The 12715-nt window shown below is 43.9% G+C and overlaps 2 protein-coding genes across 2 annotated transcripts; both read right to left on the reverse strand.

Moving 5' to 3' along the window:
• Positions 1 to 2307: 2307 nt before the first annotated feature.
• On the reverse strand, positions 2308 to 8530 carry LOC110806002 (uncharacterized). The gene is made up of 2 exons (XM_022011639.2): positions 8345 to 8530; positions 2308 to 8172 (listed from the first exon to the last, which is right to left on the reverse strand). Exons 1-2 carry the CDS (start codon positions 8528 to 8530, stop codon positions 2308 to 2310), a joined length of 6051 nt encoding a protein of 2016 aa, XP_021867331.2.
• A 972-nt stretch (positions 8531 to 9502) lies between these two features.
• On the reverse strand, positions 9503 to 12199 carry LOC110806000 (scarecrow-like protein 30). Its single transcript, XM_022011634.2, has one exon. It carries the CDS (start codon positions 11699 to 11701, stop codon positions 9641 to 9643), a length of 2061 nt encoding a protein of 686 aa, XP_021867326.2. The 5' UTR covers positions 11702 to 12199; the 3' UTR covers positions 9503 to 9640.
• Between the last annotated feature and the right edge of the window lie 516 nt (positions 12200 to 12715).

The raw sequence follows: 12715 nt of genomic DNA on the forward strand, positions 1-12715 counted from the left end.
TCAGCTGCCGATGTGAACATCGCAGGCCAAGGGGGTGATGCTGTTGCAGATGTTGAGCCGATAGCCCAACCAGACTTGATGGTTGTGGATCTTATGACTCCAACCCGCCAGAACCAAGAGCAAGAGGTAAATGATACTGATGTTGCTGGTATGGGCCAGAAGACTCCTCCTCTCATGCCTCCTACTCTTCATACTTCTTCTGGGTATGTTCGCCCTAGCCAGAGTGCTGGTACCAGCTCTGGTCTGAACATGGGTGTCTTTGTCCGTCATGGGGAGTGGATTGAGAAGACTCCGATTTGCCTATCCCCCAAGAAGATGAAGTACTTTGAGGTTCCTCCTGGTGAGCCTGATGAACCCTGGAACCCTAAAATCGATCTTCTTCGTAGTGAGTCGATACTCACCGACGACTGCAAAGGGGGTGGTTGTATGGGTTGGAGGGCTTTGAAGGATCTGGCTACTCCTCGCGACAATCCTGCTGCTGAGATTGACGCGCCGGCTGCCCAACATATGAATGATATGCTCAAGGTATGCAATCAGTGTTATTTTTATGGTATGCTTTTCGTATATATATATGGTATGCAATCGGTGCTGTTTTTAACGAACTGTCTTTTGTAGGCTTGCAACTCTGCAGTGGAGCTTGTGAAGCTGTACCTTTGCTACCAGGAGCAGAATGAGGCCCTGCAGAAGAGGCAGGCTGATTTGGACCAACAATTGGGTGATACCAAACGTGATCTGGATCAGAAATCCTCTGAGCTGGAGAGGTTGAAACAGCGCAACAAAGAGCTGGAGAGTGTTGCGAGCCAGTTGACTGCAGAGGAGATTAAGAATAAAGAGTTGTCTGAGAAGCTGCAGGAGGCAGATGAAAATGCCAAGACTGCCTACAGAACCGGTGCTCGAGATGGTGCCTTGCGTTTCACCCGTAGTCAGACTTATAGCAAACGCATTACTGATAGTCACAACGGTGGCTGGTTTGCGGCTCATCGCTGTGGTGTGCATGGCATTGGTCTGACACAGGAGGATTGCCAGGATATTGAGTATGCATTCTTGGTGGAGCAGAAGCACAAGGAACCTACTGGTTGGGAGACACAAATCATTCCTGAAGAGATTATTCAAAATGCTGATCCTTTGACTCTCCCTCCCATTGAGCTGAAGGAAGAAGACTACCTGGATCCTGCCCTGCTGTCTTCCAGTACCAACCAGACGGATCATCAACAAGTTTGAAGGTGCGGGCAGTCATCACCGGTGTCATCCTGTGGTTCCTCTGGCGTTGCTGTTTTTAAAGATTAGTTTATTTTTTTTTAAACGCACTTTTGGTATCAGCTGTTTGTGGCACTTTTTGCCCTGGGATATTTTATGCTTGTTTTTGTAAACTTTACCTTGTGCCATTTTTAATCAGATAACAAATGTCAGTTTTGGTGTTGGCTATCGAATTTGCTTTATTCAGATGGTGTTGCTCTTATGCTTATGATATTGTGTTGTTTGCTTTATTTTTCCATTTTATGCTTGCCCTCATTTATGCAATTGTGCTGCTTGAATCTGGTACTTTACCCCGAGTCAGCAAGCTGATAGTAGCCTTGCTGACTTACTTTAAGGGTTTTGAATCATGATATTTGACTATACATTACCCCGAGTCAGCAAGCTGATAGTAGCCTTGCTGACCTACTTTAAGGGTTTGATTCGTATCACCCCGAGTCAGCAAGCTGATAGTAGCCTTGCTGACCTACTTTAAGGGTTTGAATCATGATATTTGACTATACATTACCCCGAGTCAGCAAGCTGATAGTAGCCTTGCTGACCTACTTTAAGGGTTTGATTCGTATCACCCCGAGTCAGCAAGCTGATAGTAGCCTTGCTGACCTACTTTAAGGGTTTGAATCACGATTTTTGATTATACATTACCCCGAGTCAGCAAGCTGATAGTAGCCTTGCTGACCTACTTTAAGGGTTTGATTCGTATCACCCCGAGTCAGCAAGCTGATAGTAGCCTTGCTGACCTACTTTAAGGGTTTGAATCACGATTTTTGATTATACATTACCCCGAGTCAGCAAGCTGATAGTAGCCTTGCTGACCTACTTTAAGGGTTTGATTCGTATCACCCCGAGTCAGCAAGCTGATAGTAGCCTTGCTGACCTACTTTAAGGGTTTGAATCACGATTTTTGATTATACATTACCCCGAGTCAGCAAGCTGATAGTAGCCTTGCTGACCTACTTTAAGGGTTTGATTCTTCTGCTTTGAATTCCTCGACTTTCTTTCATTTCATGGACCATAACAGGCCTGGTTCAATCGGCCTTTTTGGGTTAGTGACTACACATAAAACTTTCTAAGGACGCTGGCGTTCCATGAATTTTTTAGTGTTGTTCCACCCATATCCATCAGCCTAAAAGCTCCTGGTACGATTTCTTCCCATATCTGATAAGGCCCCTCCCAGTTTGGGGTTAACTTCCCTTGGACCTTTGCCTTGCCTGTAGCTGCAGTTCTGCGGAGCACCAGGTCTCCTACTTCAAGCTGTCTGTGTTTTACTCTTTTGTTGTAGGCATTACTTATGCGCTGCTTGTAAGCCGCCGATCTGATTTCTGCTCTGAGTCCGATCTCTGGTAGAAGATCCAGCTCCTGCTTTAACAGTTTACCGTTCTTGTTTTCTTCATAATGCTGGATCCTGAATGTAGGTAACCCTACTTCTGCTGGTATCACTGCTTCTGATCCGAAACATAGACGGAATGGGCTCTCTCCCGTTGCTTCCTTAACGGTGGTTCTATTTCCCCAAAGTATCTCTGGAACAATATCGGCCCAACCAGCCTTATAGTCGTCTAGCTTCTTTCTCATTGCTGCCAGTATCTGCTTGTTGGCAGCTTCTGCCTGTCCATTGCTTTGGGGATGACAAACAGAAGAGTAGGCAAACTTGACTTTGTACGTACTCAAAAAACTTTGAACTGGTGAGCAATCAAACTGTACCCCATGGTCCATCACGATTGCCATCGGTAATCCGAACCTGGTGATTATACCTTTCCATATGAACTTTTTGACCTGATTTGCAGTTATCTTTGCCACCGGTTCTGCTTCTATCCATTTGGTGAAATAATCGACTGCCACTATCAGATATTTTCTTCCACCGGATGCCGTTGTGAATGGTCCCAGAATGTCCATTCCCCACTGGGCGAACGGTATTGGATTTAGGATTGGCATGAGATCGTTTGCAGGACGATTGATGACTGCTGAAAAAACTTGACATTTTTCACATTTCTTGACGTACTCCTGTGCGTCTGTTAGCATTGTCGGCCAGTAGTATCCTTGCCTTTGGCATTTCAGTGCAAGGGTATTTCCTCCCTGATGATTTCCACACACTCCTTCATGTATTTCTTCTATCAGTCGTGCCGATTCGTATGCTGATATGCATCGTAACAGAGGCAAGCTAAAACCCCGTTTGTAGAGTTGGCCTCTGATGATTACAAACCAGCATGAGTTTCTAATCAACCTTCTTGCTTCCGTTTTTTCTGCAGGCAGGGTTCCATCTCTCTTGTATGCCCACAAGGTGTCATACCATTCAGGTTGGCTCGTGATTACCATGACCTGATTTCCCAATACTTCAGTGCTCCTTCGGTGCATGACTTCCATCATTACTGATTTTACCAGAGCACTTGAGCTGGCCAGCTTTGACAGGGAGTCTGCCAACATGTTCTTTGATCGGGGTACTAATTTTATTTCGAAGCTTTCCAACTGTGCCACTGACTGTTTAAGCTTTTCGGCGTATCGTTTCATGGATTCTTCCTTCGTTTCATATTCTCCTGAGAACTGGTTTGCTACCAGCTGTGAGTCGGTTGTAAGCCTGAGCCTACGAGCACCAGCTGCCGTGCAGATCTGTATGCCAGCGATTGCGGCCTCGTATTCTGCCTCGTTGTTTGATGCCTGGAAAGAGAACTTAATAGCATACTCGAACTGGTCTCCTTCCGGTGAGGTAACTATTACCCCTGCTCCTGACCCTGATTTGGTGACCGAGCCGTCTACTGCTACTTCCCATATTCCTTCCTTTATTTCCTCCTCCTGGTATGATGCTTCGACTATGAAGTCAGACAGTGCTTGGGCCTTTATAGCCATTCTGGGCCGATATTCCATGTGAAACTCTGATAGTTCAATCGCCCATTTTAGGAGTCTACCTGATGTGTCCATTTTTTGCATTGCTTTTTCCAGTGGGTAGTTTGTGAGGACTTGGATCCCGTGTGCATCAAAGTAAGGTCTCTGCTTTCTGGCTGCAATCAATACTGCCAACCCCAATTTTTCTATCAAGGAGTACCTCGTTTCTGCTTCTTGCAGGATGTGGCTGACAAAGTACACCGGTATCTGTGTTTTATCTTTCTCTATGATCAGAACTGCTGCTACTGTGTGTTGAGAAGCAGATATGTATAGCTGCAGCGTGTCCCCTTCCTCTGGTCGAGCTATTGTGGGTAGGACTTGCAGGTGCCGTTTTACTGCCTCAAAGGCTGCTCTTTCTGTTTCTCCCCACTTGAATTTCTTGTTTTGTTTTAACACGTTGAAAAAGGGCAACGCCCTATCTGCTGATTTGCTAATGAACCGAGTCAATGCGGCCATTCTTCCTGTTAACTTTTGCACGTCTTTTATGCAACCGGGTTCTGGTAGATTCATAATTGCATCTACCTTATCTGGATTGGCATCGATTCCCCTTTCGCTTACTAGGAAACCCAGGAACTTTCCTGATCGGACCCCGAATACACATTTCTTGGGGTTTAACTTCATCCTGAACCTCCTCAGAGTTTCGAAAGTTTCTCTCAAGTCGTCGATGTGGTCGCTGGCCAATCGGCTTTTAACTATTGAGTCATCCACATATACCTCTATGTTCCTCCCTTTCTGGGAAGCAAATACCCTATCCACCAACTTCTGGTAGGTTGCTCCCGCATTCTTCAGCCCAAATGGCATAGCCTTATAGCTGTATACCCCTGAATCTGTGATGAAGGCGGCCTTCTTTCTATCGGCTTTACACAAGCTGACTTGGTGATACCCTGAGAAGGCATCCAGGAAACTCAAAAGAGCGTGGCCACTTGTTGAATCTACCAGCCTATCGATTCGCGGCAATGGATAGCAGTCCTTGGGGCACGCCCCATTCAGATTTGTAAAATCTACGCACATTCGCCAACTTCCATTTGACTTTTTTACCATGACTACGTTGGCCAACCATTCGGGGTAATCACAAACTTCTATGAACCCTGCTTCCAGCAGCTTTTCCACTTCTTCTTTTATTGCAGCATTTTTTTCACTGGAGAAATTTCTCTTCTTTTGCTTTACCGGCCTGACTGACTTGTCTACATTCAGACGATGCACTATGATGTCTGGGCTGATACCGGGCATTTCATCTGCAGAGAAGGCAAAGACATCTGCATTTTCTCGTAACAGGCTGATGAGATTGACCTGCTGGTCTGCCTCCATATCGGCACCTATTCGTACCGTCCTTTCTGGAACTCCTTCTACTAATTCAATTTCCCGAGTTTCTCCATCTGCAGCTGGCCTTGGGATGCAAACCGGCCTTTCATCAAAATTTTCCATGCTCAAATCCCCTCTCTTTCTTTTGGTTGGCATGTTTGCTTCTCGGGCAAGGTTGGTTTTCGGCACCATCCTTCCTGGTGCCTTTATTGCTGTCAGATAACACGATCTGGCAGTCTCCTGACTGCCATGTACCCTTTCTGTTCTTTCCAGATTTGAGAGATATATCATGGTCAAATGATATGTGGACACCACCGCCTGTGCGTCATGAATAAATGGTCGACCAATTATTACGTTATACGCTGCTGGTACTTTTATCACCAAAAAGTCGACCATTAAGTCCCTGGCTGATGATCCTCTACCTACTTGAACCGGTAGACGGATACTGCCTTCTGGATAGACGCTGGCTCTAGAGAAACTGATAACGGGATAGCTCACCCTTGTTAACTCTCCGTGATCTATGTTCAGCTGGGTGAAAGCTTCCCAGAATATGATGTTCGCAGAGCTGCCTCCATCAATCAGGCATCTCTTGACGGGGAAGTTTGCTATCTCGAGTTCCAATACCAGCGGGTCATCATGGGGATATATAATGCCGCGACAATCGTCTGAGGTGAACGTGATGACCGGTAGGGGGATTGGTTCCGGCCATTTCCTTGCGCTATGGTAGCTCACCAAATGCCTGTGCTCCTCTAGATTTCTTATTGCCCCGCTGACTGTACCTCCATGCACGGGCCCTCCAGAGATCACCCAAACCGTGGGTCTCTTTCCCCTATCGGCCCCATCTTTGCCTGTTTCCGGTAATGACCGGATTTCTTGCCGGGATGGTGGTGCCTGTTCAATCCTACCAGTGGGCTGTGAATACCCTGGCTGAGTAGGTGTATATGGGGCATGACTATGCGAACTGCCCTGCCTGTTATTTCCTCCTTGGCCTTCCTGTCGAACCCTGTACTGGGATAGGTATCCCCTTCTTACCAGCTCTTCGATGTTATCCTTGAGCTCTTTGCAATGCTCCGTGTAATGACCATGATCATTATGAAAAGCACAAAAGTTCTTATTGTTACCTGGGGCATCCATTGGTAACGGTTTTCTCCACGCTGCCGATTTATTTATTGCGTAGATCGTGGCTCTGGCGGTGTTCAGGGGAGTGTACATCTGGTAAGCCCCTACCGGCTGTTGTCTGTTCGGATATCCTCCTCTCTGCTGATGGCCCTCCTTTCTACCGGTATCTTTCCGGTAATTGTGTTGCTGTATGGGAACATGATCCTTCTTGGCCGATTGTACTGCCTGATTTCCCCCCATGGGTGATATTAGCATCAGCTCATCACTCCTGATATACTCATTTGCTTTTCTCAAGGCCTCCCCCAGCGAGGTAAATGACTTTCTTCCCAGGTACCTTTTGAACTCGCATTCCTGCATCCCTCTCAACAGAGCCAAGACGGCTATTTCTTGCTGTAAATCTGGTATTGTGATGGATTCGTTGTTAAAACGAGTAAGGTATTCTCTCAGTGGCTCCTTCGGCCTTTGTGAGATTGACATCAGCTCTCCAGATGTTTTCTTTCGTTCAACCTTGCTAATGAACCGCCTCACAAAGTCCTCTTGGATCTGCCGAAAACTGAATATCGATCCGGCCGGCAACTTCTTATACCAATCGGCTGCCACCCCTGATAATGTGGTTTGGAACACTTTGCACCACATGGCATCTGAGTCAGAATACAGCATCATGTGTTGTTCGAAAGCGGTGGAGTGATTTTCGGGGTCTGTGGTTCCGTTGTATTTGCACGTCGGCATCTTTACTTTCTCCATAGGTTGCTCCAGTATACCCCTGCAGAGTGGGGAGTCTTTGGGGTGTATGGTTCGCCTCATCGGCTCCTGATGAGGTAGATATCCTTCATATCTATTCCAACCTGGCTGTGGAGACTGTACGATGTACTCTTCGTGATACGGTGTCGATTCCCTACCAGCAGGAAACGACCCTTCTTGCTCTGACACCGACTCCCGGCGTCTAGTGGACCTTTCTCTGCGCCGAGAGCTATGCCTTTTTCTTCTACCCGGATTTTCACTCTGTACAAGTATTGGTTCAGGTTGTGCTGGCAGTACCACTTCATGCTCTAGGGTTTCGTAGAGGTTTCTAACCGGCATCACACCCGCGCGATTGCCGGTAACCACGATCTGATTTCCCTCCGTCCTCCTTGAGGACAGTTCAGCCATTGCTTTCATGACGGCCGACGCCGTCAGCAGCTGTTGTGGTGTGAACCTTTGGGACAACGCCGAGAGGTTGCTCTGAATCTGTGGGGGTGATGGGGAATCTTGTGCCCTTTCTTCCATGGACGTTTCGTCCTCTATGATCACGTCGTTCGGGTCTTCAAAACCTGGGGGGGCAATGCTTATCTGTGACTTGAGTGTTTTTGGGGGAGGATCGGTAAGTGGTGTGACTTGGCTGGTTGAGACAGGTAAGAGAGAAGGTTTGACTGCGGGTTGTGCTACTGATGTTGGTGTGATCACTGCTGATTGTGGGAGATTGTTGTTTTTTCTAGGTTTTTTGTTGTTGGTATCCATGATGGCTGATTTACTTGACAAGGTTGGGAGATCCCCTCCTTCTAGCGCCAATTGTTCCGGTAAGATTTGGGAACGGTTGGAGAGGTCTTGCTGGTCGTGTGCTGCTGTTATCCTGATGATATCCTGCGCAGATAACAAAGATGAACTAGCCTCGAGGGTGATTCGAGGATCCCCCCTCCGATGCTAAAGTCAGGTATGATGAGTGATAAGTATTTTGGTTTTAGTGGAAATGATTGTGTTTGCGTACCTTTTGTCATAAATGAAGCCCATATATATAGGCGCGGGTCGGGCGTACGGACAAATGGGTCCTACCCGATTGATAGCGACCCGTTGACCTCTTGGTTTGGTCACGTGCCTCCTCCCTACCGGCTTGTAAGAGATGCTGGTAGGGAATAATAACTGCCGTTAAGGATTTATTTGCCTTTATCCTTAACAGTTTGGCGATGCTACCAGCCAGCTGGTAGCATACCCGTACACTCATTATTTTTATATAGGAAGCCTAATATGATCAACTTGCATCATGTGTAGCAAACATTATGAAGCGGAGGAAATAGTTACCAATTCAATATTATGAATGCTAATGAGGTAGAGAAACCTACTACTTCCTCTGATCTTTAATACTCGCAACGTTTATGATTTCTACATTATTCACACATTATACTTTGACCATAGTTGGTGATTTATATATAATTTAATACTCGCAATGTTTGTGATTTCTACATTATTCACACATTATACTTTGACCATTGTTGGTGATTAGGTAAGATAAAACATAGGTCATGTTGGATCTTGTTAGATTCGTCTTAATGTGTATTTTCAAAATATTAAATTTTATAATTTTTGCTTAAAGAGAATTAAAGATATTAATTATCAAAGTTGTGCATCCGCATTCGTGAAAGTTACAAAAGTTGCGAGTAAAAATGAACGAAGGAAGTATATTTTAGGTTTTCTTATACTCTGTACTTTCGGAAGGCTAAGAGAGACTCTTCCACTGTGACTTAAAAACTCCACTCACATTTGGCTGCAGCTCCAATTTCATCTCAAATTGCATCTCATACCTCATTTACAAAATACAGATGATTAAATTTAACAGCCAGAATTGCCTGAAATTTACATTTACACGGCTAAACGAACTACTCAATCTTGAAGCCTTCCATCTAGACTCGAGCAACAGCATATCATATAAAGGATAAAAGAGAGAGATAAAGGGAGGGGGGTTACTTACTGAACCTTTATTCCTAGCAAATTATGAGCTCATAGTAATATGAAATCAAAGTATCAGTTCAGAGTGGAGTCTGCCATGATTTATCACAAACCACAAAGAGCATAGTTGTTTCTGTGACTACGTTAATAGGTAGGTAAACATACGAGATTGCAACTTAAAGCTCAGCCCCCAGCAAAGCTAGAGAAAGCACATTATACTTTATACTCAAGACAAAAAACAATACAAATATAAACAAGTCTGTGTCTGTTTTCATTATAAATAAACTTGTCACTCAAAGTTTGAGACCACTGTATTACAAAATTTGGAAAGAGGGGGAGGGGGGATTAGTTCCACATTTTACATAAACTTATGCAGCAGAGGCTGTTTTCAACAAGGTTCCCAAATGGAAAGAGCGCAAAGTGTTCTTCCTTTCCAACCTTGTAGCATCCAATATCTATCCTCATCTGCTACAAAATCCTTGTGGTAATTAGCTTTTACCATGGCCTTTGCTCTACTCACAAACTCTCTGTCAAATGGCAGCTGCTTAAATCCAGCCCTTGTTGTCCTCACCTGCCACTGCTTGTATGTTTCAGGCCTATGCATCCTCTCAGCCCCCTCACATGCTATCACATTCAAAGCTTCTTTTCCATACACCTCACCCTCAATCAGCAGCCTTTCATGGTCTTCACGCGGAATTGTTTCTTCAAATATATCAAATATGGCAGAGTAATGGAACAGTGCCTCTCTGAATCGGGTGATGAAGAATGGAGCATTGTACGTCCCATTCACAACCCCATGAATGAATGCGCGGGGATTTATCTTTCTTACTAACCTCAAGAAAGCATCCTTTTTACTGTCTACCTCAACAGTTTCATCAAGTAATGACCCAGACCGAAACAAACAGTTGACAATTACCAACTCATCACCTTCAATTTTAACATCTTCAAGCTTTATGCTTTCCCACTTCTGTACAATGGGCTGATACTGGAAAGGCACATTAAACCTCTCACAGTAACCTGCCAAACGACGCCCTGTTGCCTCAACCCTTTCTGCTGGTCGGAACCCTTGCTGAGGATAATCTATTCCAGTAATGCGTAGTTTAGGCGGGCCACCAGGTCTTTTTGCAAGATTCTGTATGAGGCAAGGCCATTGCAAACCCAATAACACTCCAAAATCAATTATGTGGATTGTTGTTGCTTTCTCAGCCAACTTCAAGATTGCCGTGTTAGCCAGAAAAAATGACTTCCTTTTGCCAGGAATAGCTGAAACATATACCCTGTAAGCTTTCAAGAAATCTGATGATGAGATACGAGCATCAACAATATTACCAGATACTGTTGAACCCGTACCAGCTAAACGTGCCTCAAGACCATTAGCAAAATAATGAGCAAGCCTCTGGATGCTATCACCGTATTGTGAAGAATGCTGCCTTATTTGCTTAAGCCGCTCATTTGCACTTCTAAGATCAAAGCTTGCAACTGCTTGAGCACATTGAGTCAGAAGAGTCCTCAGATCCACCTCTTCCACTACATTATTCTGCTTCTTTCCACGAGTTGTTTTACCCTTCGACCCTTTTCCCTGTAACTTCTTGCTCACTTCATTTGGTGAGGATTCTTTATCACCACCAGCAACATCATCATTTTCTTCCCTGCAAAGTAGTATATCATCATACTGTTTCATCTCAACATAGTCTTCATTCGACGATGCTTGATGCTTGCTACTCCTCCCTCCTCCTAAACCATCATCATCTCTTTGATGGTTTTTCTTTCTCGTTGACCGACTCACCGCCTTTTTTTCTTTCTCTGGAGCAACTGATGAAAGTGTGCTGGCAGGAGAGGTAGCTACCCCATCCGTATAATCATCACTATTACTCGACCCCGACCCCGACCCCGATGATGGCGAATTCAGCTCCAAGAAAGATTGAGAAAGATCATTCAAGCTCAAGAAAGGTTCTGATGGTGTTTGGTTTACCCAGTGGGACTCAACAGTGGTATCACCATTGGAATAACCCTCAATCCCAAAACTATCATCCCAAATCCTACCCAAAACAACATCTGGGTTCTCAACACTTGGATCCAAATATGATGCAGGGTTATCAGACGGTGAATATTCCTCTCCTAAAGCATCATATAAAGATTTCTCAGTGGCTTGGAGAGCCCTGTAATCTTGTACAGTAGCAGGGACTTCATCCAAATTCTCTTCCAACAGAATATCACTTAAAAACTTGAGGCAAGCATCAGAAAAATCAGGTACATCAGATGTTATGCAACTATCACTAAAGTCAACTGATGAGGTTTTTTGGTCAACCAAATCATGGTTTTCAAAGATTTCACCTTGGCTGATCCCATTTCCAAAGTTCTGATGATGGGTGTTAAAGTTTGAAATCAAATCTGGGTTATATTTGAGTTCATGGCTTACGAGTTCAGGATCAACAAGAACAGGATACATCAGAAAAACAGAGGAACAAGGGTTTTAGTCTGTTTTTTCTTTCAGACAAAAGATCAAACAAGTGGTGGGTATGAAATATTAATCGTCCTAAAACACAGATCTACAACAATCAATGAAACAAAAGACAACCCACAAGCTAAATGAAGAACAATCAAAGGGAAAACGAACGCAATATCATAAAAATTGAAACTTGCTGGTTGACTAATTGACTACGAGTTTAATCTAATAATAAAGGGATAAGGAGTAGCGAGAAGTAGTACCTGGTAGAACAGAGAAAATTGTAGAGAATAATTTTCGAGATCAAAGATCAACTATGTAAATCACTCATTTAATAGTATCCAAAATAATGAGTAGATAATACGGCGTTGCAGTCTATCGAGGAACCTTCAAGGAACATGCTGGACAAATTAAAAATTCAACTCTTTTTGAACCGTTGTTGCCTTGTTGCGGTGCCATGGCCCCGTTACTTATTTTACGTGCACACACACACACAATACTGTTATACTGAGAAAGTGAGAATGCGGTCCAAAATCGGATTGGGGGATCGGAAATAAAAAAGTTTAAGATTTATATATTAAAATATGTGTGATCAAGTCCTGTTAAATGATTGGTTGGTCTAGTCGGGTTATAATAAATGACTTTTGGGTTTAGATTAGTCGGTCATTTTCAAGTTCGGGTTTACAAATGTTTGTTCACTATTCAGAATTTCCGGATTTGGATCGACCCACCTGGTTGTGAAATTTTAATATGCGTATTATATTTTCATTACTTCTCGTAATAAATATAAACATATATCAAAAAATATATAAAATATGTGCATAAATTAACAAATTATCATACAATATACAAGTTTATAAGTAGTCAAATTCAACCGTAAAATGACGTATAATTCAAATCAAAATCATAATAGTAGCAACAACACGTTAATCGTGCTTAAAAGTCCTCATAATTCTTTTATTACTATAATACAACGATTTTCAATCGATCGGGTAAAAAATGGAGTTGGCCCGATTT

The sequence above is a fragment of the Spinacia oleracea genome, chromosome 6 (assembly GCF_020520425.1).
Source record: "Spinacia oleracea cultivar Varoflay chromosome 6, BTI_SOV_V1, whole genome shotgun sequence".
NCBI classification, from domain to species: Eukaryota; Viridiplantae; Streptophyta; class Magnoliopsida; order Caryophyllales; family Amaranthaceae; genus Spinacia; species Spinacia oleracea.